This window comes from Grammomys surdaster, unplaced genomic scaffold (genome assembly GCF_004785775.1).
Source record: "Grammomys surdaster isolate TR1022 unplaced genomic scaffold, NIH_TR_1.0 124836, whole genome shotgun sequence".
Taxonomy (NCBI): Eukaryota; Metazoa; Chordata; class Mammalia; order Rodentia; family Muridae; genus Grammomys; species Grammomys surdaster.
Window position 1 is genome coordinate 70,266 of NW_021619779.1, and position 27,993 is coordinate 98,258.

General features: G+C 54.6%; 1 protein-coding gene across 2 annotated transcripts in view; it reads left to right on the forward strand.

The window, feature by feature from the left end:
• The first annotated feature begins 2,085 nt into the window (after nucleotides 1–2,085).
• Unc13a (unc-13 homolog A) overlaps nucleotides 2,086–27,993 on the forward strand; it is a 42,194-nt gene continuing 16,286 nt past the window's right edge. Inside the window, exons 1-26 of one of the 2 annotated variants that reach the window (XM_028784780.1) lie at nucleotides 2,086–2,190; nucleotides 8,003–8,032; nucleotides 8,592–8,691; nucleotides 10,332–10,449; nucleotides 11,200–11,323; nucleotides 11,559–11,632; nucleotides 11,952–12,006; nucleotides 12,657–12,689; nucleotides 13,870–14,077; nucleotides 15,734–16,294; nucleotides 16,439–16,547; nucleotides 18,186–18,232; nucleotides 18,795–18,873; nucleotides 19,028–19,033; nucleotides 19,333–19,404; nucleotides 19,509–19,728; nucleotides 20,928–21,155; nucleotides 21,880–22,021; nucleotides 22,147–22,316; nucleotides 22,479–22,594; nucleotides 23,278–23,441; nucleotides 23,894–24,044; nucleotides 24,651–24,719; nucleotides 24,846–24,935; nucleotides 25,406–25,540; nucleotides 26,444–26,577. In XM_028784780.1, the coding sequence (XP_028640613.1) occupies nucleotides 2,169–2,190; nucleotides 8,003–8,032; nucleotides 8,592–8,691; nucleotides 10,332–10,449; nucleotides 11,200–11,323; nucleotides 11,559–11,632; nucleotides 11,952–12,006; nucleotides 12,657–12,689; nucleotides 13,870–14,077; nucleotides 15,734–16,294; nucleotides 16,439–16,547; nucleotides 18,186–18,232; nucleotides 18,795–18,873; nucleotides 19,028–19,033; nucleotides 19,333–19,404; nucleotides 19,509–19,728; nucleotides 20,928–21,155; nucleotides 21,880–22,021; nucleotides 22,147–22,316; nucleotides 22,479–22,594; nucleotides 23,278–23,441; nucleotides 23,894–24,044; nucleotides 24,651–24,719; nucleotides 24,846–24,935; nucleotides 25,406–25,540; nucleotides 26,444–26,577 (3,257 nt within the window). In that variant the 5' untranslated portion in view covers nucleotides 2,086–2,168. The remainder of the gene's footprint in view (nucleotides 2,191–8,002; nucleotides 8,033–8,591; nucleotides 8,692–10,331; nucleotides 10,450–11,199; nucleotides 11,324–11,558; nucleotides 11,633–11,951; nucleotides 12,007–12,656; nucleotides 12,690–13,869; nucleotides 14,078–15,733; nucleotides 16,295–16,438; nucleotides 16,548–18,185; nucleotides 18,233–18,794; nucleotides 18,874–19,027; nucleotides 19,034–19,332; nucleotides 19,405–19,508; nucleotides 19,729–20,927; nucleotides 21,156–21,879; nucleotides 22,022–22,146; nucleotides 22,317–22,478; nucleotides 22,595–23,277; nucleotides 23,442–23,893; nucleotides 24,045–24,650; nucleotides 24,720–24,845; nucleotides 24,936–25,405; nucleotides 25,541–26,443; nucleotides 26,578–27,993) is intronic. The other variant, XM_028784781.1, reaches the window with a different exon arrangement.

A 27,993-nucleotide genomic window follows, 5' to 3' on the forward strand; every position in this document is an offset into this window, starting at 1 on the left:
TGGGCTTTGTACTTTCAGATGCTTAAGCCCGTCTCAGAGTCTGTCTTCTTGCTGCCTGTGGCTCCAGATGTAGACATCTCATGTCTACCTGGACACTCCCAGGTTTCCCACCATGGTGATAATGGATTAAACCTCTAAAACTGTAACCCAGCCCCAATAAAATGTTTACTTTTGTAAGAGTTTCCTTGGTCAAGGTCTCTTCACAGCAATAGCCAACTAAGAAAGGATAGGGTCCACCCCAGCCATGTCCAGCCACTCACAGAGGATTCTGGACAAGGCCTGAATGAGGTTCCTGTCCCAACCACACCAGGCTCTGGGAAACCTCTGCCTTGTTCTGGGACAGAGCCTGGAGTGGTGTCAGGGCAATTGAGCATCTCAGCAGTTAGGAGCACTGGCTCCTCCAGAGGACTTGAGTTTGATTCCTGGCACCCACAAGGTGGCTCATCACCACCTGCAGCCCCTGTGCTGGTGACCTGACACCCTCTCCTGGACTGTGTGGGCACCAAGCACTGAGGTGGCACACAGACACACAAGCAAAATAGCCACTCACATAAAACAAACGCAAATAAGCTTTAATTAGAGCAGTAGAGGACTGTGAGGATGGCTGGGTAGCTACCATGTTCCTGAGGTGCCTAGAGGATGTGGAGGTGCTAGGGTGGCCACCAAAGCCTGAGGATGCCATTCTGTGTCCAAAACCTACTGGAGGAGCTGCTGTCGCACACCAGCAGGCTCTTCTCCAGGAGCTGTATGCCAGCTAAGCTGTGAGCCTAGGGCCAGTAAGACACTGCCACCACCACTACAATAATAATAAATAAGTAACCTGTGGGTAAGGAACAGCATCCAAAGTTGTTCTCTGGGCTTACATGCACAGGTATATATGCTTAGACACACTCACACACAGACACATAGACTCACTCATACACACACACACTCAGACATAGGCACATACAGACACACACTCAGACATGCAGATACACAAACACACACACTCAGACACAGACAAACACAGACATGAATACACACACACACTCAGACACACAAGCACAAACATACATAGACACATAAAGACAAACACACACACAGACACATGTACACACACACACTCATGTGCACACACACAGGCACATACAAACTCTCTCACACACACACTCAGACACACTCCACACATGGAAGAAAATCAATAAGGCTCAGCACAATGTCCCAGGGAGCTCCACTTGCCAAGCCTGAGAACTTGAGTTCTATTCCTGGAACGCACATGGTGGAAAGAGAAACGAGTTTGGAAAGTTGCCTTCTGATCTCCATGGAATGTGTGTGCCTCACTCCTACGCACATAAACAATTTAATTTATAAAACACTTTGGATTTATTTTATTTTCTGTGCACGTGTGCTTTTCCATGTCTGTGGATGGTTGGGAGCCACCATGTGGGTGCTAGGAAAAAATGCTGGGGTCTCTGGAAGACCAGCTAGTGCGCTTAAACTCTGGGCAGCTCTCCAGACCCAAGCAACGCACATTTTTGTTTGGTTGGTTTTTAGAGACAGGATCTCACTATGCAGACCAGGATGGACACAGACTCACGGAGATCTATTACTTCCATGACCCGGAAGAAATAGTTACAGCGCTCTCAGCCTGAGGTAGATAGAGTACGTGCCTCACACGAGAAAGCTAGAGCACTTGTCTCACAAGTGTCAGTACCCGGATTAAAAAGCAAAAAATAAAATAAAAAACGAAACAAATATGATTCAGTACTGGGAAATTAGGGACAGCTTCCTGGGGCATTGAAGATGGGGAATTGACAGCAAATAGCAGCTCTGTTACCCAGGAGAATATAAAATAAGAGCACAGGTTAGGTGGCTCAGAGAGGGAAATAGAAAAGTGGTGACCTAGGCAGACAGAGCATGGACAGAAAGACCCATCGAGGCCGTGCCAGGGAGCAAAAGGCTTTGGAGCAGAAGCGACCCGGCCTGGACTCCCCGCGGCTCACTAGCCCTTTAAGGCGTCCGCCCGGCCCCGCCCCGTCACGCGTCTCCGGCTCCGCCCGCGCCGCAGCGTCAGAGCGCGTCAGGCGCTGTCCGCGCCCCCGGTGCTGAAGCGACATGGCCGGCGGCCGGGCCCCGGCGTAAGCCCTGAGCCCCGCGCTGCGCCCGCCGCGCTCTGGCCTCCTGGAGTCATGTCTCTGCTGTGCGTGGGAGGTAGGAGCTGCGTGGACGCGGGAAAGGTGCGGGGTGCGCGTGGATGAGCCGAGCCGGGCTGCACCGCAGTGGGGACCCCCGGTGTGCGCTTCAGGGCGCGCTTGAATCAGCCCTAGGTGTCCTGCCTGTCGCTCGCACGAATGGATGCGGGGCTCGGGGCGCCTGTGTAGACGCTGTGTAGGCACTGGTAGTGGCTGAGGAGACGGTGGAGCGTGCGCCCGAGGGTGGAGGTTTTGGGGGTAATGGGCCCGGACTGGGCGTGGGGACAACCTCTTCGATCTCCAGTGTGCCCTAAACAGTGCAGCAGGCTCCGCGGAAGCTCGTGGCTCCCCCTCTGCCTCACCCCTAGGGCTGGAGGGAGGAAAGGAGAAGGGGGGGCAGCTATTTTGGGGCCAAAACGCCATCTGCACCGAGGCCCACGCCCAGGCCCACGCTCCGCGTTTGGGGGGGGTAGGGAGGGAATTACGGGAGAGGTGTGACCCCTGCACCCCTCGAAGCTCCGCGTAGGGCTAGGCATGACTGCGAGGTAACTCTGCAGCGAGAGACCTTGGGCGACCGACTGGCCTTGTAGCGGTGCGTGCCGACTCCATTGTGAGCTCTGGGTCTGTGGGGTGGGGGTGAACCCCCTGCACCCTTTCCCCTTTCCACCTCCAGGAAGCTGTGTAGGGAGGAGGGCGAGTCTCCATCCCCCTCCGATCCCAGGCGACGGGAGACCTTGGGCGGCGGGTGTGCGGATTTGAGCTCCGCGGCTGCGTGGCCCTAGATGGCCCCGCCCCTCTGCCCCTCCCCCTCCCCGGCTCCCCTCCCCCCTCCGCTCGCCGCTCCATTCACAAACCCGGCCCAGCCCGCCCGCGCCCCGCGGTGCACCGCTCTAGTCTGTTGGACGCGGATGTTCTTAAAGGAACAGGAACTCTTTTCCCTGAGCCTGTGCCTCGAAGGTTCCGACTGCCCAGGGTTACTGGGTAGCCCCGGCCTCCAGGCCTGGGAAGTAAGCGGAGCCGAACTTGAAGGGAATCCTCACCTCGGCAGCTCCCTGCACCCCGAGTCCTCCCATCCTGCTTCCTGGGGTGAGGGGCGTCACCCTAACTCTGACGCAAACCCGAGGCTTGGCTGCGGGGGTGGAGGGCGGGGAGCCTCAGATGGAAGGCTTCCAGAAAACCAGGCCGGGGCGACGTTTGTACTGAATTCCTTGGACACCACGGTGGGCAGAGCAGAGGGGTCAAGGGTAGGGCTCTGGGGAGAGGAAACAGACAGGGAGGTACAGGTGGGACCTGAGAGGGGCGCTGGGCCTGGCAAAGCTGGACCTGGAGGTGTCTAGTGGACCTGAACTCACCCTCACAGTCAGGGAATACCTTCATTCCAACCACCCACGACCCTCCCCACGGACCTTATGGCTAGGGCTGCCATTGGCATATGGGGGCTCCAGGCTCCTCTGCAATGGAAACTTCCATGTTGCAGATACAAATCTAGATTGTGCACGCAGGATGCTAAGGAACATTTAGTATACACACATAGATAGGCAGGAGCTGAGGCTCAGTGTGCATAGTGCTTGCTACAGTGCTCACAGCTCAGTTGGTACAGTGCTTGCACCTCAGTTGGTACAGTGTTTGCAGCTCAGTTGGTACCCTGTTTGCAGCTCAGTTAGTACAGTGCTTATAACTCAGTTGGTACAGTGCTTATAGCTCAGTTGGTACAGTGCTCATAGCTCAGTTGGTACAGTGCTTGCAGCTCAGTTAGTACAGTGCTTATAGCTCAGTTGGTACAGTGCTCATAGCTCAGTTGGTACAGTGCTTGCAGCTCAGTTAGTACAGTGCTAATAACTCAGTTGGTACAGTGCTCATAGCTCAGTTGGTACAGTGCTTGCAGCTCAGTTCATAGAGTGCTTATAGCTCAGTTTATACAGTGCTGCCCAGGATGCACAAAGGCCTGTGTTTCATCCCCAGCACTGCATACACCAAACTTGGCACATGCCAATCATCTCAGAACTTGGGAGGCAGAGGCAAGGATTCAGGAGTTGAGGCCAGTTTGGGCTACATGAGCCCTGTCACACATACAGGAGAAAATGTAGGAAGAAAGATTCTCTTCCTGTCTCAACACAGGCACATACTTGACTACACCTCCTGAAACACACTTGTTCACAGACAGATACACTACATACATCTTAAACCTGTGATCTCACCCGACTTTGCAAGAAGCCATGTATGTGGGTATGTGGAGGTCGGAAAAAAAAAAACAGTTTTCGGGTGTCTGCTCTTTCCCTCCACTATGCAGACCCCAGGTGCCTAGGTCATTACACTTGCTGGCAAGCCTTTGCTAAGAAGTCAGCTGAGGCATCACCAACTTGGTTGAGACAGACTCTCTTACTGAAAGGGAGCTCACAGATTGGCTGGCCAGTGGGTCCCAGGATCCACTTGTCCCTGCTTCCCCAGAGCTGGAGTTACAGAGGACATGTCCTGTCTGGCTCTCTAGGGGATCTGAACTCAGGTTTTAGTTCTTGCATAACGGCTAGCTCCCAGCTCCTTCCTCCATTAAAAAACATTATATAAATATATATTTTAGCCTGGCAGTGGTGCACACCTTAATCCCAGCACTTGGGAGGCAGAGGCAGGTGGATCCCTGTGAGTTCGCGGCCAGCCTGGTCTACAGAGTGAGTTCCAGGACAGCCAGGGCTATACAGAGAAACCCTGTCTCTAAAAAAAAGAAAAAGAAAAAGAAAAATTCACAAACACAATCAAACAACAGTAACTATGAGAGAGAGAGGGAGGGAGGGAGGGAGGGAGGGAGGGAGAGAGAGAGCGAGCAAACTGAGAGAGAGAACACATTATTAAAGGCTGAACTCTCTCCAGCTGCACCTCCCATCACCATTTCCTCACCTCACTGGGTAGTAGAGGCTGGCTTTGAACTCATCTTTCTGCCTTAACCTCTAGAGTGCTGGGATGGCAAGTGTAGGTCTCAAAGGCTCCATAAATATTTCACTAACAGGATGAACAGAGGAAGGAAAGAGCATGAGATAGAGGGAGAGAGGGAGAGAGGGAGAGAGGGAGAGAGGGAGAGAGGGAGAGAGGGAGAGAGGGAGAGAGGGAGAGAGAGAGAGAGAGAGAGAGAGTTAGTTTGCATGACTGTGTTGGGGTGTGGGTATAAATTTGCCTTGAAACTTTAATAGTACCAGAGTTGAACCTGCCCATCCATCATAGCAACCCCACTACACAGAGAAGGAAAACTGAGCCCCAGAGAGGTTCATCCACTTGCCTAGGGCCACACAGCAGGGAGGAGTGGAGGACTCCCTGGCTGGCTGTGGGCTGGGGAAGAAGATTGTGCCAGGGTCCTTCTGTGAGGTGCCTGACCTCCATGGTCTGTTTCCTTCCTCCTTTCCCAGAATCCTTTGCAAAACGCAGTCCCCAGCTGCTCTACACCTGACACTATCCAGCAATAGGGACCTGCCCCCCTTCAACTGTCTGCACTGTCTCCTGTCTCCTTCATGTTTCTGTGCGATGGAGGGTGACAGCCCCGGCTATGTCCCTCCCCGGTGCTCAGTTCACAGCCTGCATCGCTACTGTTGTCATCCATGGCTCCCTGAAGGTCTGGGCGGTCTGGTGGCCTTGCTTAGTACGCCCTGCGCCCTTCCAGATGCTTCCCTAGTGGTCAGGTTCCCCACCCTGCCCTATAGACCTGGACAAGTCTCCCCTAGACAGTCGTCTTTAATCAGAAAACGGATCGGAGTATCCGAGGGTGCCAGCCAGAGAATAAAAATAGTGTCAGTGACAAGGAATCAAAGGGAGGGGCAGTTCCGCCTCCGCCCAGGCAGGGAAACTGAGGCCATGGCCCCGCCTCTGCCCAGGCAGGGAAACTGAGGCCATGAAAGGTGCCAGAACCTGAACCGCTAGTGGCCTCGGTGCGCTATAAATAGCTGAGCAGACCAGGCGCTTCCGCGGCCGCTGACCCCAGCACTGGGAGGTGGCGGGATATGACGCGGCAGTGACTGGGGACATGAAGCAACACACACACACACACACACACGAGGCAGTTGCACTAGCCTGACCCCACCCTCTACTCCCCAGACACCCTCTTCCAGGAACCTCTGACCTACATCTCCCAGATTCCCGCCCTCCTCCCCCTGCCTTTACATAGTCTTCCCCCAAATACTCTCTCCCTCCTCCAGATATGCTCCCCTTCCCCCAGCTCTGACAACCTGTCCCTCTCCCCAGACACCCTCCCCTTCCTCTAATACACCCCCCCCCCAGACACTCCCCCGCCCCCAGCCCGGAAATCTATTTCTCCCCCCCCCCAGACATCTTCCTGTCCCCTGCTCTGACACATCCTTCCCCAGACACTCTCCCCCTGCCCTGCTCTTACATTCTCCCTCCCCCAGCTGTTATCCACCCCTCCCCCGCTCTGACACCCACTGCTCCAAGCTACCCTTCCCTGCCCCCAGACACATGGACCCCTTGCACAGACACCCTAACCCTCTTTTGAACGCCCCGACCTTTCTCCCTCTCAGGTTCCCTTTCTTTCTCAGAAACTTCCACACCAGGCTCTGCTGTGGACCTTACCCCTAACCACCCTCCTCTGGGCGCCCCCCACTGTGCCTGTCCCCCCTCCCAGACCCTCCCCTCCACAGGTTTCCCTCACTCAGGTCCTGGGTTTCCTGAGTCCTAGCTCAGACTGAGCCTGGCTTGGGTTGTCAGAGCAGCCAGCCAGCGAGGGGCTGGAGGACCGGAGCCGCCTTAGCCCTCCAGTCACAGGGCCTGCTGCACAGAGGCCGACGGTCATGGAGAAGGAGAAATGGCAGAGAGATGGAGCAGACAGCAGCCTGGAGGTCTGGGAAGCTGTGGAGGACACAGTAAATAGATCCACTGGTGGTGTAGATCCACTGGTCCTGAAGCACTGGGACATAGCTCTCCAAACTCCGGCTGAGTGCCTTTCCCTTCCTCCATTCACGCTCCACAATCCCTTGTGTGCTAGGCACGAAGTCATATTTATTGGCATTTTAAAAATGAGTTTTTTGACAAGGGCTGGGTAGCAGAGGAGCTCAGATACTGAGAACCTCAAGGTCTGGAATGTGTGTGTGAGTGTGTGCACGTGTGTGCATCTGTGTGCATGTGTGTGTGCGTGTGTGTGTTGCTATTTGTGAAGTAAAAATCAATCATGTGTACGAGACTATGTCTCATGGTCTGTCCCCAGTCCCCAGGAGCCTGCTATGCTGATGGCTTCTGGGAGCAAGGTCTGGGAGGCAGGGAAGCCCCAGCACTGGGAGCTGGCTGGCTTTCCAAGTATGTCACTGGACGATCTGGGTGTGCGCAGATTTGCATATTGCCTACACAGACCTAGGAAGGGAAAGGAAAGAACAGCTGGAAAACTGAAGAAGGGACAAAGGGAGGGACAGGTGGATCTGACCACAGGCTCTGCCTACACCGGGCTTTGGACTGAGTGAGGTGACAGCTAAGTCAGGGTCTCAGGATTGTCCCCTCATACCCATATGTCCATGTCATCCTGGAAGGCCTCTAAGGGGAGACCTCCTGCCAGTTCCCCAGCTCCTGTTGTGTTTGAGTTGGGGTCAAGAGCCCATAGGAAGGCTGAGGAAAGGGGAGGGTTGTGCCCGTGGGCCAGATGCCTTCTGCTCTGGGTCTGATGGCCTCTTCTCTCTTCCTCCTCCTCTCTGCCTCTGATACCTCTTCTTAATCCTCCCTCCATCTCTCTCTCCTATGTCTCTTTTCCCATGTCTCTCTCTGTCTCTCTCTCTGTCTCTCTCTGTCTCTCTCTCTCTCTCATCCCCACAACCCTCCTGGCTCTCTCCATCTCTGTCTCTTCACAGTCAAAAAAGCCAAGTTTGACGGTGCCCAAGGTAAGTATCCTGTCCTAACTGTCCTGTACTGTCCCCATCAACTGTCAACTGTGGTTCTGTCTGTTTGTCTGGACTCCTTGGCCTGAGGACTTTGGCAGCTGCTGCCATGCAAAGAGCAAGTCCATCTTAGGAGTGAGCTTTGTCCCCCAACCAGGTCAGGGATCCTCCTGGGGAGGAACCCAGGGCCAGGCAGCGCTTGAGACCCAGGCGGAATCCCAGGCTTGCACATGCCCGCATCAAACTCCAGCCCTAGCCCCAACTGTCTGTATATTTTAAGACAAGGTCTCCCTAAGCTGGCTAGGCTACCTTGGGACTCATTCTGTAGCTAAGGCTGGCCTTGAACTCACCATCTCCTATATAGCCTGTTAGTCCCTCCTGTCGGTCTTCCCAGAGGAAAACCAAACCCTTTAGACTTGGCCTCCATTTTCCCGTGTAATTTTAAGAATGGATGATAAATGATGGTTCTGGGACCCGGGTCTGCGGGTCCACCCTCCGGATTGAGGTGAGCATACGGACCCAGGAGGGGACAGCCGGCCATTGCCCCACTCTCCCGCTGCAGAGAAGTTCAACACATACGTGACGCTGAAGGTGCAGAACGTGAAGAGCACTACCATAGCTGTACGCGGCAGCCAGCCCAGCTGGGAGCAGGACTTCATGTTGTGAGTGTGCAGCCCCGCCCTCCCGGGCCAAGAAACTGGGAACCACACCCACAGCAGACGCATCTGACACGCCCACCACAGAACCCCACAAGGTCCGCCCACTAAGGACCCCTTCATCAAGAAGCCCCGCTCACAAAACCCCTTCTACGGCTGAAAAGTCTGGTCCACCACTGCCCCGCCCACACAAAGTCCCTGTATGCCCCCGACAAGCCCCGCCCACATAAACACGCTCCCGTAAGCATCCTTTCACCAGAAAACCCCGCCCGTAACCACGCCCACTGCAGGTTCCGACTGCCCTCTTCAGGCCATCCTACTGAAGGGTCTGCCCACACGTGACCTACAAAACCATACCCACAATCCGTAGCTGGCTCCTCCCACAACCCCCACACCGCTCGCCCAGACCTTCCCCCCCACCCCCCACATCCTTCTGGCCACTCACCTGCCTCCAGGCCCTTCTTCCTGCTTGAAGCCGTTCCCGACACTCCCACCTGAGAAAACCAGTTCCCAGGCATCCAGGCCTTGCCTCCGGAGCCCACAGGCCACAGCCACCACACTTCCGGGCCCCTCTAACCCATCCCAAGCCCTGCTCCTCCGCCCTCCCCTTTACTCCCTGTAGGGTGCTCTCCTCCAGGCAGAGGGGAAGATTATAAACACTGAAAGCCACCTCAGTGTCACCCAGCAGCTCCCTCAGTTCCGCCCCCCCCCCCCGCTGGCCGCCCCCTCCAGGACGCCTTCCCTGACCAGCTGCCAAGCTGCTGCCTCCTGGCTCCTCTGCACATTTCACTACGGAGGGGTTCATCACTCCTGCCTTGTTCGGCCCCCAGCCTCTGCTGTAAGGAGGGTGGGAGCCCACGGTGACCTCCGAGGGTACACTACACGGGAATCAATCGGGTGGGGAGTGTACAACGAATACTAGTCTCTGAATATCTATACCCTCCGCCAGCCCGCAGCCTGCAGGTCACACCGTCCACATTTACAAACCAGTCTCTCCGTTAGTCTTATTTATCTCTAAGACAGGGTCTCAAGCTGGCCCAGGTACCCAGGGTACCCAGGCTGGCCTCACTGTATCTCCGAAGCCGACCTGAAACCTGATCCTCCTGCCCAGTCTCCTGAGCGTCTGTTCTGACGTCCAGCCACCCGGGCTGCACCCTATTTTGTGATTTTTTTCATTCTTTTACATCAACTACGCGCAATGCCCGGAGGAGTAGCTACAGTGAGTCTCGTTTAATAGATGAGGAAAAGGAGGCCCAGAGAAGTCACATGTTACAGGAGTGGACCCCGAGTTATACCCCAAGAGGAGAATGGTCCGGAACTGCCAGGGAGGTGTGTGTTCCTCACCTGCCCAGCCTTGTCGGGGCCTCATGACCCCACGAAGGGCCAGTAAGACGGAGGATGAGATGCTACCTTCTGTTCCTAGTCCTTCCAGATGCAGCTCTGGCTGCCTACGATAGTCTGAGCAACATGCTCTTTCCTGTGCCTCAGTTTCTCCTCCATAGAATGAACCAGTGTGTTGCCTTCCTGGACACTGGCTCCTCCAGGTCTGGCGTTCCACTGCAGTATGCTGTGTGTCTTCAGACCAGTGCACTGACCTATCTGAGCCTGTCTTCTCTCCTTCCCATTCCCCTGTGCTGTGCACACAGTGAGATCAACCGCCTGGATCTAGGCCTGACAGTGGAGGTGTGGAACAAAGGTCTCATCTGGGACACGATGGTGGGCACTGTGTGGATCCCACTGCGGACCATCCGCCAGTCCAATGAGGTGAGTGACAGGTGGAGAAGAGGGCCTGACAGAGGCCCAGGGGCTTGTGGTCTAAAGAAAGTGAGACTTACTACCGCCCACCCCCACCTACTTGCTCAGTTTGGGGCCACTACCTAGTGATTTAAAGCGGTCACCAGAGACTCCCACCAGGGATGTAGTGTCAGTTAAGGGCCCAACCTGGCTTTGTGGGTCCCGGGTGTCTGTCCCAGGACTGTGGGGTCCTCTGAAGCCAGGCTGGTAACCAGGAGCTCCTGGGGACTAACAGAACCCAGGGTGGCCCAGGCTTTGACAAGGCACCAGCATGTGCTTGTTATTTAAGTCGTAAATAACTGAAGGAAGGGGGCAGACGCACAGCCATGAGAACCAGAGCCAGAAGTAGCTTAAAGGGGACCCAGGATCTTCTCAGTGGCTCGGCGTGACGGTAGCCCGAGTCCCATGGGAGTAGCCAGTATTGTCCATGGAAGATTGTCATTGTATTGGTGAAGACACCGTGGGTCCGAGACCCCAGTTGCTCACAGTGTTGTCTTCCTGAGCAGTGTTGGGGTCTCACTCCTTTGGGCAGGTTCCTGAGGGTGGCCAGGCACCGGGGCTATTGTCTAGAGCCACAACTGCAAAATCCCTCACCTGGGAAGTGGGTGAGGGGGCGCAGGTTGAGGAGGCTACCTCAAGAGAGGCTAGTGTGCAGCCAGTGTTTAGGCCCTACCATTCCCTGGGGCCCTGACCCCATCCCGTGCCTTTGCCCATGCCCAGGAGGGCCCGGGAGAGTGGCTCACACTGGACTCCCAGGCCATCATGGCGGACAGTGAGATCTGTGGGACCAAGGACCCCACCTTCCATCGCATCCTCCTGGACGCTCACTTCGAGCTGCCTTTGGGTGAGTCCCAGGGTGTGTGGCCACACCCAAGGTCACAGCGCCCACTTGGGGACTGCGCTGGGGAGGCCATGGCCTTTAAGGTCCTCACAATCCCTCCCAGAGCTCCTGACTTCCTGCCCCTCCGTCTCCATCCATTCCTGGGGTTCCCCAGGGGCTCCCCACATCAATGAACCAGGGCCCAAGGGAGGGAGGCCAGGGGTCCCCAGAGCCCAGGACATGGAGGGTCTGCTTGCAGACATCCCTGAGGAGGAGGCGCGCTACTGGGCCAAGAAGCTGGAGCAGCTGAATGCCATGCGTGACCAGGATGAGGTAAGTCACCTCCAGGTGAGCTTCCTGACCCAACCTCTCCAGGGACACATGGAGACATGAAATGCCCCGTCTTCCCGGCCAGCCCAGCCTTAGGCGGCTCTCCCCTCTCCCTTCTGTGCTCAGAGTGTCCCAACCCACATCTCAGACCCACGCGGTGTTCTTAGAGGCTGGGTGGAGGGACACAGTAAAGGGCTGCTTGGCTGTTCCTCTGGTCACCTTCTCTATCTCTCTGTCCTCCATGGCTGCACAAAGTCAGGTGTAGTGGGGCTTACCAGAGTGAGCTGTGTCCACTGTCCCTGACACACTGTCCCCTCCCCAGTACTCCTTCCAGGACCAGCAGGACAAGCCGCTGCCGGTGCCCAGCAGCCAGTGCTGTGAGTACCGCCCACCCACTCCCGCTCTGCCTGCTCCCGCTCTGCTCCATCCAGCAGCCAAGTCTGGTGTGCGATTCCTGCTTTGCTGTGTCCCAGTAGCTGCCTGGATGGCCTGAGAAATTGACAGCCAGGGCCAAGCCAGGCGTGGAGTACAGGGCTGAGGGACCTAGTCCCACATATCAGCCACCACTGTCTTAGGGACACTATGACTCCTGTGTGACCCACCCTGACCAGAACTCCTAGGCTCCAGCCATCCTTCTGCCTCAGGTTTCAGAGCAGCAGTGAGCCACTGCTGAGCTAGGCTGCACTGTTCCTGTCAGTCACTGAAGTGGCTCACAGCCCAGTGTGGTCCAACCTGGTTGGGGTGCACAAGAGCCTGTGACTCTATCTCAGATCCTCAAGCCAAGAGGAGGAGGGGGAGGCACAGCCCCTGTGGAGTTTTGGTTGGTTGGTTGGTTTGTCTGTTCTTGTTTTCCTTAATAAGTTTTTTGCTTTTTTAAATTCCTATGCTGGAGATAATATGGGGACTTGGAAAGGTGAGGCCGTGGGGGACAGTCAGAAGCCTGCCTGCCTTGCGGGGGCCTCTGGGGTCGGGTGGGGGGCTGCGGTAGAGAGGGCAGCTGAGGCTCATTGTGCCTGTTCCCTCCTAGGCAACTGGAATTACTTTGGCTGGGGAGAACAGAGTAAGTAACAAGCTCTCGGGGAGGTGGGCATCTTGGAGACCCCAAGGCTCCTCAATACACGGCCCCATATGTGACCTCGCGCCCCCATGCCCATTTCTGTTCCCCTGTCACCACTCTGGAAGTGGCCTCATGTCACACCAGTGCAGGAGAGCGGGGCCTGGTCATCAACAGCAGCCAGGGCCACGTCCTTGAGGGATTCCCAGTTCCCTAAGCCATCCACACCCTTGTCAACCCTAACGCTAGCCCAGCATACATGAGGCCCTTGGTTCCAGTGCAGCTGTGCAGAGCGGGGCTAATTTTAGTTAAAGCCCCAGTCTGGCTGAAGGTGTGGCTGAGTCAAACGGAAGCCAGTGGAGCCCAAAGCAGATAATTCTCTCAAAATCAAACTGATAGGAAGTTTGGTCAAAAACTGTATGTTGGGGCAGGTGGGATGGCTCAGTGGAACTAACTCAGTCTGAGTTCAATCTCCGTCACCCACAGCAGAAGGTGAGAGCTGGCTCCTGCAGTATGTTCTCTGGCTTGCATACACATGGTGTGTCACATGTGTTCCTACAATGAGTACATGTAATATAATTATTTTTTCAAGGCAGGGTTTCTCTGTGTATCCCTGGCTGTTCTGGAACTTACTGTGTAGATAGGCTGGCCTCAAACCACAGAGATCCACCTACCTCTGACTTCCAAGTGCTGGGATGAAAGCCGTGCTCCACCATGTCCAGCATAATATAATAATTTTATAAACAGTTGGTAGAAAGCAAAGACTCCAATTGGGGTGGTTTTCCTGTACGGAGCTTTAGCCAAAGACAAAAGCCAGATAACCAGGTGGAAGATCTAGGTGCTGCCTTGAGCACAGCAAACGGTCCTTGATGAACTTTTGTTCAGGGGCCACCAGAGGGCGCGCTCTGTTCGGAAGTGAGCGCGAGGGGCTCGGTGAGAGAGTCCCCTTCACGGTGCTGGCCTTACCCCAGACGGTGGATCACCGTCCTCCTAGGCGGCACAGCTGGGCCCCTGCCCTCCCAGGCCGCACAGCTGGCACACCGGAAGCTTCCTTCTGTCCGCCCTCTGCTAGAGCCTCTGTCAACGCTGTGGTAGCAGAAGATGAAGACGCCTTAGAGGGAGGCTGGTTTAGACCCACGGTGTGTTCTCCAGTCTTCACCCTTCCTTTCCCTCCTCTTCCCTGCAGATGATGACCCCGACAGTGCGGTGGATGACCGGGACAGTGACTATAGGAGTGAGACCAGCAACAGCATTCCACCGCCCTACTACACGACTTCACAGCCTAATGCCTCCGTGCACCAGTACTCCGTGCGGCCGCCTCCCCTGGGGTCCCGGGAGTCCTACAGTGACTCCATGCACAGCTATGAGGAATTCTCTGAGCCGCGGGCGCTCAGGTGGCTGTGGAGTCGGGGAGTGGCCGGGAATGCATGGGTTCATCCCACAGAACATTTCTATTTACATTTTAAAATTATATTTGATTTGTTTGGGGGGCACAGGCACGTGTATTATGTCCTGTGTTAGGGAGTCAGACAGCAACTTGTTGGCTTTTTCCCGCTGCTTTGTCACTTTGAACTCAGGTCACCAGGCTTGGTGGCAAGCCGTACACCCACTGAGACTTTCTTGTAGCATCCAGAGCCTTTTCGAGTTGTATAGGGAGTTGTGGACTAGTCTGGGCTACACGAGACCCTGTCTCGAAAAAACAAAAGCCAGGCCCAGCTGCCATCTCTCGTCCTGTGTACGAACCCCCTTTTAAATGTTCTGGCTCCATGTGCTTCCCGCCCTCGCCTACCAACTGTAGCAAAGACAGGCACCACTCCTGGTTTATGCCATGCAGGGGTGGAAGCCAAGGCTTCACACATGCTATTCAGGCCCTGTGCCAGCTCCACTGCAAGTACTCTCCTGCTCCACTGTGGTGTCTTGTGGCAGTCTCTGGGAGGGACAGATGGTAGGACAGGGTGCATGCCCCCTGAGCTTGGCTGGACAGGTCTAAGGAGCAGCAGTGGACTGTGTGCTGAGACTGCCACCCTGATCCCCATGTTGCCTGTTGTGGCCAGTGCTAGCTCATGCATCTGAAAAGGGCATGAGTGGACCAGGACCTGCTGTGGGGTCAGTTGGAGACAGGGACATCATGGAGGGCTTTTGGAGCATGGTGCTGGTATCTCCCTATTAAAGGTGAAGATTTCAAGGGTCAGGGACTCTGGCAGGGAGTTAGAGGGGCCGGGGGACTCACTGGAATGGATTCAGACCCAGTCTACAGAAGCCAGTAGGGAAGAATCTGGGTACAGCCAATCCTACCCTTAGTAAGCAGGGGTGGTGGACTCCAGCAAGGGACGGTTCCCTCTCTGCCAGTTCAGCCCTGCTGTGCAGTTCAAAACCTCACCACTAGGGGTGTGTGTGCACGTGCACATTGCCCCTGGTTGACATCCAAACTGACAAACAAGGTGGTTTGGCTAAGGGCAGGAACAGGTTATGGTTTGGAACAATCTAGGTTGAACATTAGGAACTTATAATAGATGACCGGACATGGCAGTGTGTCAGGAGCTTCAGGAAAGGGAGAGTGGGTGCACAGGCTGAGATTGTCAAGATGGCTGAAGCTGTACCAGTTAGAGCAAGGTTCTGTGTGTATCTCAGGTAACCCAGTGCTTTTTGGTGCCTGGGCAGCAGCATGTACCCAATAGAGGCTCAATTCATGCCGAGTAAGTGACTGGTTCGTGTGCCCCGTGTTCCTAATGTCTAGAGCAGTAACACATACACATTGGCTGCTTAATCCATGATAAGCATATCTGTAGCTGATAGGTGGGCCTGTGTTCTTGGAGCAGAAAAGGATGAGCCTCCAGTAGGTGCTCCATCCATGATGAGCAGATGTGTGGTCCATGTTCCAGCATCGAGCAGACAATAAGCATTCATTTCATGCTGCTTACTGGCCTGGGTGATGCAGCCTTTGAGCAGATGTGAGCACAAGTAGGCACTCTGGCTTTGTTGAGCACATCCTGGACGATGCTGTGTGTGTGGAATGGTGACATGGCCAAAGTCTGACGGTTTCTCCACAGCCCCACAGGCAGCAGCCGCTATGCTTCCTCTGGGGAGCTGAGCCAAGGCAGCTCACAGCTGAGCGAGGACTTCGACCCAGATGAGCACAGCCTGCAGGGCTCGGAGCTGGATGACGAGAGGGACCGCGACTCTTATCACTCCTGTCACAGCTCTGTGAGCTACCACAAGGACTCACCCCGCTGGGACCAAGATGATGAGGATTTGGAGGACCTGGAGGACCTGGAAGATGAGGAGCTGCCTGAGGAGGAGGAATTGGAGGAGGAGGAATTGGAGGAGGAGGAGGAGGAGGAGGAGTTGGAAGAAGAGGAGTTGGAGGAGGAGGAGGAAGTGCCTGATGACCTGGCCAGCTATGCCCAGCAGGAGGACACCACTGTGGCTGAGCCCAAAGAGTTCAAACGGATCAGCCTCCCAACAGCTGCACCTCAGAAGGATGACAAGGTTTCAGCTGTGCCCACAGAGGCCTCCGATGTGACCAAAGGGATCCCCAAAGCAGCCACACCTGAAGAGAAGGCAGCTGTAGAGCGTGCACAGGAAACCGAGCCCCCCAAGTCTGAGGAGAGGTATCTGGAGGAACTGAGGTGCAGGGCACCAGTCAGAGAGCTCTGTGGGCCTCTGAGAGCAGCACATTGTGTGGGTAGAACTGAAGCGGGAGGCTGGGATCCCACAGAGCCATTCTGAGCCTCTGCCTGCCTTCCCCGGCTTAGTTTCAGATCTCGAGAGGATGAGGAGGGCCAGGAAGGGCAGGATGCCATGTCCAGGGCCAAAGCCAACTGGTTGCGAGCCTTCAACAAGGTGCGCATGCAGCTGCAGGAGGTGAGTGATGCAGTCGGTCCATGCCACGCCCACCACGGAGGCCACGCCCACCAAGACCTGCCCATCAGCCCATCCGCCAGCAAGACCACATTCAACACCCTTTCCCTCCTCGATAATATCATACTCATCATTTCGCCCCTACCCAATAAGCCCATGCTCACCACCTACCCATAGCCAGCAGGCCACACCCTTCTACACCCAAAAGACCACACCCAGCAATACCACACCCACCACCCACAAACACACAGCTCTATACCCCCTTTGCAGATAGATGTGAGGGTCCCTGCTTCAACCCTCTTGGCCCTGTTCGGATGCTCTGGCTCCACATGCTGGCCCCATGGAAGCTGGACTTTCCAAATCTGTAGTGATCAGAATTGGAGGCCTGAGACTGGAAAAGCCATGTAAGGGATAAATCTCACTTGTAATGACAGAGGCTAGGACAGCAGTGAGAGGTCAGAGGTCAGTGTTTTGATATTTGGCAGAGAGGTCCTCACCACCTGCAGGAAGAGTGACAGGGTGAAGGCTCCTCAGTCAGGCTATGCCCAGAGCTATGTTGATGTCCAGGTGACCATCCGAACTGGGCAGGAGCACCAGGAAGCAGAACACTTAGGTCATCCGATGTCACACTACAGACATTCTAAACCTTCCCTTATCCATTTAAGAAGAGGATTTAAGGGGCTGGAGAGATGGCTCACCAGTTAAGAGCACTGACTGCTCTTCCAGAGGACCCCAAGTTTGGTTCCCAGCACCGACATGGCAGCTCAGAACGGTCTGTAACTCCAGATCCAAAGGACCCAACATCCTCTTCTGGCATCTGTGGGCACCTGGAACACACACATGATGATACAAATGCAGACAAAATATCCATACACATAAAAATAATCACAATAGCCGGGCGGTGGTGGTGCACGCCTTTAATCCCAGCACTTGGGAGGCAGAGGCAAGCGGATCTCTGAGTTCGAGGCCAGCCTGGTCTACAGAGTGAGTTCCAGGACAGCCAGGGCTACACAGAGAAACCCTGTCTCGAAAAACCAAAAAATAATAATAATAATCACAATAAAAAGTGTAAGTTAGGGATGCTTAGGGGTGGAGTAGGGAACGCCCTTTCAGAAGCAAAGGGGAGGGGTGGTGTAAGAACTCTTGGAGAGGGAACCGGGAAGGGGGTAAACATTTGGAATGTAATAAATAAAACAATAAAAATATTAGAGATGTTTACCTGGATGTGATGACACAGGGCAGTCATCCCAGCACTTGAGAGGCTGAAGAGGATTGCAGGTCGAGGCCAGCAGGGATTTATGTAGCAAGAAGTGGTGAGAGAGAGAGAGAGAGGGAGAGGGAGAGAGAGAGGGAGAGGGAGAGGGAGAGGGAGAGGGAGAGGGAGAGGAACAAGACTGAAAGACTGAATGGGGGCATGCTGTCAAGTGTTCAGGATTGACAGCGCACCTGTGATTGGCAGAGAAGCTCTCTGCCTCTTGGGGCCAGTTTTACAGGCTGGGCTCCAAAAGCCCAAGGGTACACAGGGAGACATAGGAACTGGCTTTCCTGATTCCTCACTCACGTGGGAGACAGAAGGGGGTAAACAGTTTGCCTCGGGAATAGAGGGGTAACCAGTGTGTCTGTCTTCTGTCTGTCCTGCAGGCCCGAGGAGAAGGAGAGATGTCCAAGTCTCTATGGTTCAAAGGCGGGTGAGCAGAGCACCCTGGTTAAGGGGGATGGATATTTTAAAACCGGAGACCATGGTTGGTTCATACCTGTTGCTCAGACAGGGGTTGGGGTGTCAAGAGGATTCCATATTGAGAGGAGAAAATAGTTTATTGTTATTTATTTATTTATTTATTTATTTATTATTTTTGAGACAGGGTTTTTCTGTGTAGCCCCGACTGTCCTGGAACTTACTCTGTAGACCAGGCTGGCCTCAAACTCACAGAGATCTGCCTGCCTTTGCCTCTAAAGGCACATGTCACCATCACCTGGCTCAGTCTTTTTTGTTGTTGTTGTTGTTTTGTTTTCGTTTTTTTGTTGTTGGTTTTTTTTTGTTTGTTTTTAAGGGTACTAGTCCATGTCAACTTACCTATATGAGAGCTGGAATTTCAAATAAAGATCACACTGCTAGTGTGACCTAGTGGGGCCAGTGCTGGAGTTGAATTCCCAGCCCATGGGGAGTTCAGGGATCCTGCCTGCACCTGTAGTGGTGAGTGTGAGGCTGGGGCACAGGTCTGGGCCCTCAGTGTCCTCTGTGTCTTGCAGTCCTGGTGGTGGCCTTATCATCATTGACAGCATGCCGGACATCAGGAAGCGGAAGCCCATTCCCCTCGTGAGCGACCTGGTGAGCAGCTCCATGCTCCCACCCTTAGTGGGACTTCTGAGAGCAGTGTACGACCTGTACAACTGCCCAGGGCGGCCGTGAGGCTGGGGACTGCCCAGGCTGTCATTGAGACTAATGTACGCTGCTTTGCACCCTCATGCGTCCTGGACCTCAGGCCATGGTGAGTGATGGTGATGGGGGGGGTCTCTCCCCAGACATGCTTGTTGGGGGATCTTTCAGCTCTCACCCCTGTGTGAGTGCTAAGGCTCATGGGTGGGAAGAACAGTTGTTCTCATGCTCGGAGCTACCTTGTTTCACCAGGACCTAGCTGAGAGTTTTGCTCAGTGGGTGTCTCCCAAGTCCCACCTTAGGGGTGTGGGAAATTCACCCCCCAGGATTCCTTCTGACCCAGTCCCCCAGTCCCGGCACTGCAGACCTCCCTTGTGTGGCCTGCACTTACTGGCGACCTTCTCACCACAGTCGTTGGTCCAGTCGCGGAAGGCGGGCATCACCTCGGCCTTGGCCTCCAGCACGTTGAACAATGAAGAGTTGGTGAGTACGGGGCTCTGGAAGCGGCCCCGTGGCGTTAGAGGAGCAGGGGGACAGCTGGGGTGTCCGGGACTCCCGCATCCCACGCGGCCCTTGTTCCTCCGCAGAAAAATCACGTTTACAAGAAGACGCTGCAAGCCTTAATCTACCCCATCTCCTGCACCACGCCGCACAACTTCGAGGTGTGGACGGCCACCACGCCCACCTACTGCTACGAGTGCGAGGGGCTGCTGTGGGGCATCGCGCGGCAGGGCATGCGCTGCACCGAGTGCGGCGTTAAGTGCCACGAGAAGTGCCAAGACCTGCTCAACGCGGACTGCCTGCAGCGTGAGGGGCGGGGCCAGGCAGCGAGGGGCGGGGCTGAGCCGGGTGGGCGGGACCAGGCTGGAGCGGACCGGCCCGGAGGGCTGAGCTGCATGGTCAGGTTGGCTGAGTGAGCTGAGCGGGAGTGGATAGACTGTTTAGCAATTGAGGGCGTGGCAAAGCCCTCAGTCACTGGCTGGGGTAGCTCAGGGTTCTTCTGGCGGTGAAAAAGGGTCTGCTACTAGTTTACTGAGCCAGAGGCAAGGCAACAGGGGTGGTTATGTGGGCGGGGCTTAGGTTAGGGCCAGGGCTCCTCAGAGTTTCTGCGAAGCGGTTCTCAGCTTGTGGGGCAGGACCCCTTTGGGGGTCGCATATCAGATATCCTGAATATTTACATTATGATTCATAACAGTAGCAAAATTACAGTTGTGAAGTAGCAACCAAATAATTGATTGAGGGTCATCACGACATGAGGAACGGTATTAAGGGGCCGCAGCATTGGGAATGTCGAAAATTTTATGAGCTGGGACAGGCCATGGGGGGATGCAGGAGTGGAGAAGATCTGAGGAAGTAGAGGCAGCAGGAGCTGGTTTGCGCAGAGGCTTTCAGGTGAGACAGACTGACTTACTACTCTGCCTGCCTTAGAGAAAGGAGGCCCTCAGGAAGGGAGGGGACTGAGAGACTGAGTCCCACTGTGCTGATGCTCTAACAGGGCGGGGCTTTGAAAGGAAGGATGCCCACCTGGCAGGAAGGCTGTGGGTGAACATGCGCAGACAGAGTGATGGGTCAGTGACAAGAGAGCTTGAAGGGGACGGGGCCTCATGCAGGGTGTTCCTAGAGGGTGTGGCTTGGAGGAGCGCATCTCAGTACGATGTGCCTTCAGTTGGCACTAAGATTGTAGGTAGGTGGGACTCTGTGTAGACATGACTCACCCTGATGCCTGGGGCAGGACTCTGGGCAGAAAGTTCAGGGTATGACTGACAGGGAAATGCCTAGGGTAGGGCCTAGAGATGGGCGGAGACTCGGGGCGGTAGAGTCTCAAGAGACTGGGCTCTGGGAGGGAAGGAGATTCCAGGTGAGGAGAACATCATGGGTGTGGCCAACCTTGGGCCACCTCGGAGGGCTTGGCTTAGCCAGGAGGAGGGCGCTTTGGTGACCGGCCTGGGTTGGAGGGTTGGAGGCTAGCAGATGGACAGCAAGGCCAGGTCCGTCTGCCACGGCAGGGGCGGCTGAGAAGAGCTCCAAGCATGGCGCTGAAGACCGCACGCAGAACATCATCATGGTGCTGAAGGACCGCATGAAGATCCGCGAACGCAACAAGCCCGAGATCTTCGAGCTTATCCAGGAGATCTTCGCGGTCACCAAGAGCGCACACACACAGCAGATGAAGGCTGTCAAGCAGAGCGTGCTGGACGGCACATCCAAGTGGTCTGCCAAAATTAGCATCACGGGTGCGCGTGCGCAGACAGCCCCGGGGAGGGACCTGACGGGTGCTTGGAACCGAGGGAAGGTTGCAGTTTGAGGTGGACCTTAGGGGAGCTGCTTATAACATACATGTGAGAGTAGTCTCACCTGTGCTGCATAAGTGGGTGGATGGGCGAGTGGGTTGCTGGATAATGGATGGGTAGCTGGATAGATGGATGGATGGGGTCTGAGGCTTGGATATGAGGGAGGATGTCCGGGAGGACGGGCGATGATGGATGGATGGAAAGATGGGAGGTAGGGGACCGGGTGCACGGCTAATGTCGATGAATGGGTGAATGGGAGGGTGGGTGGATAGGTTGGTGGATGAGGGGGTGGAAGGATGAGTGGGTAAAAGCCTGGATGGATAGGTGGGCAGGGTGGCAGGGTAGGTGGAAAATAGGAGAGAGAGGTGGATGAATGCACAGTGGGCAGGTGGGTGATGGGTGGATGGCGGATGGGTGGATGGGTGGGTGGACAGGTTGGGTAGCGGCAGGATTTAATGTGTGGGTGGGTGGAATGAGAGACAGATGGGAAGACAGATATATAGGAAGGACATCAGCTTGGGGGCTCCATGACAACACTCTAGCAAGACTAGCTGGACTGTCGCTGTGGCTGGCCCATGTCACAGGTCTTTTGGGGCATGTGCTAGTTAGTAACTGCTTTTGGCAAGTTCCCCATCTTGAAAGCACATTCATGTGGTGTGTCTTTCAGTGGTCTGTGCCCAGGGCTTGCAAGCCAAGGACAAGACAGGGTCCAGTGATCCTTACGTCACTGTCCAAGTTGGGAAGACGAAGAAAAGGACAAAAACCATCTACGGGAACCTCAACCCAGTGTGGGAAGAGAATTTCCACTTGTGAGTAACTGGCTGGGTTCCAAGTTCCAGAGTAGCCTTGCTTCTGGGTTAGTTTCTAGGGGCCTCTGAAGCAGGACACAGGGCAGCTGCCTGACGCCTGCCCTTCGGTCCGACTCTGTACACAGTGAATGTCACAACTCCTCTGACCGGATCAAGGTGCGTGTCTGGGATGAAGACGATGACATCAAATCCCGTGTGAAACAAAGGTTTAAGAGGGAGTCTGACGACTTCCTGGGGCAGACAATCATCGAGGTGCGGACGCTTAGTGGAGAGATGGATGTGTGGTACAATCTGGGTGAGTGTGGGCAGGGCTCAGGGAGGCTTGAAGTCAGAGAAAGGGATGACCTAGGATGTGCAGCACAAGAGAGACCTGGGGGTCGAGAAAGTGCAGAGCTTCTGTGTATTAAAGCAGACCTGCTGCCCTGAGACCCCTCATGTGCTCCGTCATAACCCGCAGACAAGAGGACAGACAAATCCGCCGTGTCGGGGGCCATTCGGCTTCACATCAGCGTGGAGATCAAAGGGGAGGAGAAGGTGGCGCCCTACCACGTCCAGTACACCTGTCTGCATGAGGTGAGCCTGATAGGGCCACGAAGCACACAGTTGGATCCTTCATCACCACGCCCTTCCTCTCACACATGCTGTGCAGTTCCTCACACTGTCCCCTCTGCCTGAGAAACCACTACCTCTGTGTCAAGGCTCAGCTCCAGGGACCCTTCTTTTGGGCCTCCAGGCCAGCTTTCATGGCTGCACTGTGGCTGGGCTCCAGCGATGAGCTCTCTCCTGCATGGCCTTCTGCAGAGAAATCTGTCCCTAAGTGGAGCTTCTCAGACGAGTGTGACTCGACGTGTGGGTTACTAACTGGAGGGTGAAGGATAAGATCGCCGGAGTTAAGGAGCGATTGGGGCGTGGCTTAGGGAGCGATTGGGGCGTGGCTTAGGGATCAAGTAGATCACAGGGAGTGAGTGCACAGAGTGTTAAATGGTCTTCGGTGGATTTGTGGGTAGTTGGATACTTGGAAAAGTGGATGATGGATGGGGTGTCAGATTGGTAGGTGGACAGATGGACAAATGGAAATACAGGAAGTGGATAAGGTTTGTGGGGGAGTTGGATGATGAGTGAATGAGTGTGTGGCTAAGGACAGGTGTCAGTGCACATGAGGAACCTGGGTGCTGTGGGGATGATGGACGAGGGTCTGGAAGGCTGACTGAGGTCATCTTCTTCTTCATTCCCAATGCCATGTCTCCCCGGTACAGAACCTGTTCCACTTTGTGACGGACGTGCAGAACAACGGCGTGGTGAAGATTCCCGATGCCAAGGGCGACGACGCCTGGAAGGTTTACTATGATGAGACGGCCCAGGAGATCGTGGATGAGTTTGCCATGCGCTATGGCGTTGAGTCCATCTACCAAGCCATGACGTGAGGGCACAGCGGGTGGCCGGGTGCCTCGGGTGACACTGGCAGATCTGGGGAAGGGGGGTGTGCCACATTCCCAAGAGATTATCAGGATACCGATATTGGGAGGTGGGGGCCAGAGAACCAGGGAGAGCTAGAGGAGGGCGTGGTGGGGGAGGGGCACACACCTCAGACATCAGCATTCAGGCTGAGGCCAGAGGATCTGGAGCTCAGGGCCACCCTCGACTACATACTGGATTTGAAACCATCTTGGGCTACATGAGACCCTGTCTCAAAAACTTAAATTCAAAAACATGGAAGAAAGGATATAGGCATTACATAAGAACTCAGAGGACTGAGCCAGAGGGAAGGGAGCCCAGGAAGAGGGGTTGACTCCCAGGTGGTGTCTTGGAGTTCTGGGGACCCCACAGTCTTGGTTCCCAGACCCAGTGCCCCCCCCCGCTTCTGCCCACCAGCCACTTTGCCTGCCTCTCCTCCAAGTACATGTGCCCTGGGGTACCCGCTGTCATGAGCACCCTGCTTGCCAACATCAACGCCTACTACGCACATACCACCGCCTCCACCAACGTGTCTGCCTCCGACCGCTTCGCTGCCTCCAATTTCGGGGTCAGTCTCAGGGTCTAGGGCTGGACAGACTTCCTTGGTCCATAGTAGCACCTCTTGTACCTCTGCCCCAGTGTCTCCCTGTCTTAGAGCCTCAATTTGCTCATCTGTAGAATAGAATCAGACATTATGAGTAGGTAGAGTGGCCAGATGTTGGTGGTTCACTCCATTAATCCCAACACTCAGGAGACAAAGGCAGGTGGATCTTCAAGGCTAGCCTCCTCTACAGTTCTAGGATACCCAGGGCTACACAGAGAAACCCTATCTCATAAAAAACCCAACTTCCTTACCCCCAAAAGAGCATTTGAAGCTCAGAGGGCTGGTTAAAGGAGGTCCTGGGTTCCATCCGCACCGCACAGAAAACAGGTATGGTGATATACACACCTGTCATCTCAGCTCCCAGGAGGCTGAGGCGGGATGATCTCCAGGTCCTGGCCAGCCTGGGCTACAGAGACCTTGTGCCAAAAAGCTAAAAAGAAATGAGGTGTGGTTGGGTGGTTGGGTGGCAAAGCTTAGTGGTTAGGGAGCATTCAACCAGCTTAGCAGCCTATATTCAGTGACATCACCAGAACCCCCCAGGCCCGCCTTCATCCCCCATCTTCCACTTAGAAAGAGCGCTTTGTGAAACTTCTGGACCAGCTACACAACTCCCTGCGGATCGACCTGTCCATGTACCGGGTGAGAGGCTGGTGGGCCTGAGGCTGCTGCCCCTTGTTTCCCTGGGAGGGAGGGGGACAGTCACGTGCTCACCACACACCATGCAGCACTGACCCCGGCCTCTCATTACCCACCTGCTGCCAACAGAACAACTTCCCAGCCAGCAGCCCTGAGCGGCTGCAGGACCTCAAGTCCACGGTGGACCTGCTCACCAGTATCACCTTCTTCCGGATGAAGGTGGGTGTCCCCACTCCTCAGCCACACAGAGTCCTGGTGGCCCGACTGTGGGCACTGCTACAGAGCACTCTTAAACACACCGTGGGGGCCGACAACGCGGTGTAGTGGGAAAGGTGCTTGCCACCACACCTGACTCTCTGAGCTGAATCCCCTGGACCTACGTGGTGGAAGGGGGAGAGAACCGACCCCCACAGGCTGTCCTCTGTCCTCCATATGTGCATGTATCACACTCACACGTGCACACCACACACACACACATGCTAAAAATATGTATGATTTAAAAAAAAACGAGAGAATTATGTAGGTGTGGTGGCACATACCCACCCATGTCACAGACGCTGGGAAGCAGAAGCCGGGCATCTCAACAGGAACACTGTGGGGAAAGCCACCAGTCAGTCAACTTATAGCAGCTCATATCTGGTCTGAGCACCGTGGTTCCAGCCTCCTCACCCGGCCTCTCTGCTTTTCAGGTTCAGGAACTGCAAAGCCCACCGCGCGCCAGCCAGGTGGTGAAGGACTGCGTGAAGGCCTGCCTCAACTCCACCTACGAGTACATCTTCAACAACTGCCATGAGCTCTATGGCCGGGAGTACCAAACGGACCCGGTGAGACTCACCTTCACAGGTGATGGGACTTCACCTTCATAGGCCCCCTGGGACATGCTGTGCTCAGACTCTCGGCAGTGTCTTCTGGAATTCAGGGGATAGGACTGTGAAGTGATCTGAATAAGAAAAAAAAACAAAAAACAAAAAAAAAAACAAAACAGTGTTTCGTGCCATCTAGAGGAGAACTCAGCACGTAGGACTCAGCACCGAGCACACAGCAGCAAGCACACAGCACAGAGCATACGGCAGGCAGTTAAGAATGCTTGCTGAGTTTGGCTTAAAGCCTTACGATTCATGGACAGTTTCTATTTGCAAAAGGTTCAGTGAGTCTGGGCTGTCAGAGTTAAGCTCAGTGATTAAGTGTACTTGCTGCTCTGCCAGAGGACTAGGGTTCCATTCTCAGCACCCACATGGTGGCCCACAGCCACCTATAACTGTAGTGCCTCTGGCCTCCTTTAGCACCCACATGCACATGGAGTATACATACAGACATGCAGACATATGCATAAAGTCAAAGGAATCTTTAAAAAAGAAAGAGATTTGAAAGCTGGTGAGAGATAAGAGGACAGACTAGGGCTTGCCACCAAGCCTGGTTACCTGTGGTTCATCCCTGAGACCCACATGGTGTAGAAATACAGCCCAACCCTATGTCAACCTGGCCCTCAGGACGCTGAGACATGAGGATGGCCAGCCTGGGCTACATCTTAAGTCTCTGCTTCAGAAAAGAAAAGATACTGGCTTGGATTGAATTTCTTTCTGTTTTTCTTTCTTTTACAGTTTGTTTGTCTAAAATGAGAGTCTTACCATGAAGTCCATTTGGTGCAGTGTCTGTGGCGCAGGAGTGTGGCCTGCAGCACCTCTGCCACCCCAGCTGCTATAAATTGTTGCTTTCTCCCCTTTCAGGCCAAGAAGGGGGAGGTTCCCCCGGAGGAGCAAGGCCCTAGCATCAAGAACCTGGATTTCTGGTCCAAGCTGATCACCCTCATCGTATCTATCATAGAGGAGGATAAGAACTCCTACACGCCCTGCCTCAACCAGTGAGCTCGGGCCAGGGCCATGGAACGGGCTTCGCAAGTGTGTGCGGGGGTCCTTGGTCACAGAGTGACCCTGTCTGAGAGCTCCACTCATTTGTGTGTGTGTGTGTGTGTGTGTGTGTGTGTGTGTGTGTGTGAGAGAGAGAGAGAGAGAGAGAGAGAGAGAGAGAGAGAGAGAGAGAAGCCCCATAGATTGGCTTTCTTTACTGTTCATTTTGAGGTAGGATCTCCATAAAGCTCACTTCATACTCACCCTGTAGCCCAGGTTGGCCCTTAACTTCAGGTCTCTCTTCCTTGGTCTTCTGAGAAGCTGTGAAGACAGGCCTGAACCACAGGTCCACCTGTGGAATTTAGAGCCTTATTACGAGTTTAATTGTGTGTGCGTGTGCATGTGTGTGTGTTTACAACTGGAGCATGAACTTTGAAATTTTTTTAATTAGCATTTATTTTACTTTCCTTTTAAATATTTACTATTATATGTGTTTGGGTGTTGTGCCTACATGTGTGTGTGAACCGTGTTTGTGCCTGGTGCCTGTGGAGGCCCTAAGAGAACATTAGAACCCCTGGATCTTCGGTTACAGATGGTTTCAGCTCTCCTGTGGGTGATGGGAATTGAACCTGGGTCCTGTGTGTATGTGTGTCACAGAGTTAGCTGTGGAGGTCTGTAGGCCACTCTGCCACAGGGCACAGCTGCTTGAAGAGGTGAAATGTGGAGAGTCTGACTGTGTTTATCCCATGCTTCAGCTGGATGGGTGCTGGGCTGTAGGGAACTGGAGTTGGTTCTGGGGTCCCTGGGCCTGTGATAAGGCCAGGGCTGTGGGGTTCTCAGACTTTTGGATATCCAGGCTGGGAGTTACAGAAGAGCAGAGAATGGAGTTGGAGGGCCTGTGGACTGGGGAGAAAAGGGAGTTCTGGCTTGTCCCATGGGAGTGATTGTTCTTAGCTTGGTGGCAGTGTGGCTGGGAGCACTGAGAGGCCTTCTACTGGAGATTAGATTGCGGCTCTGTAAGTGAAGGCCTTCTCCATGGCTCCTCACACTGGAAAGACACAACCTATGGTTCTAAACAATTCATTGTCATGGTGGAAAATGAACGCATAAAACCATACCCCACTCCTCAGGGTGGGCCGGCAATTAAATACCTTTTGCAGGGAGGAATGTCTGGGAAGGGAAGCTGATTGGTTAAGCCCTCAGGCTAGGTACCTCATTAGCATGGAGAACTCTGTTTTGAGCCTAAGTGACCACAGGACATGTTTCTTTTATGTGAGAAGCATGGCATGTGCACAGATGAATCAAAGCCAAGGTGGGTGTGTGTGTGGATAGGTGTGTGTGTGTGGATATGTGTGTGTGTGTGTGTATAGATGTGTGTGTGGATAGGTGTGTGGATGGGTGTGTGTGTGGATGTGTGTGTGTGTGTGTGT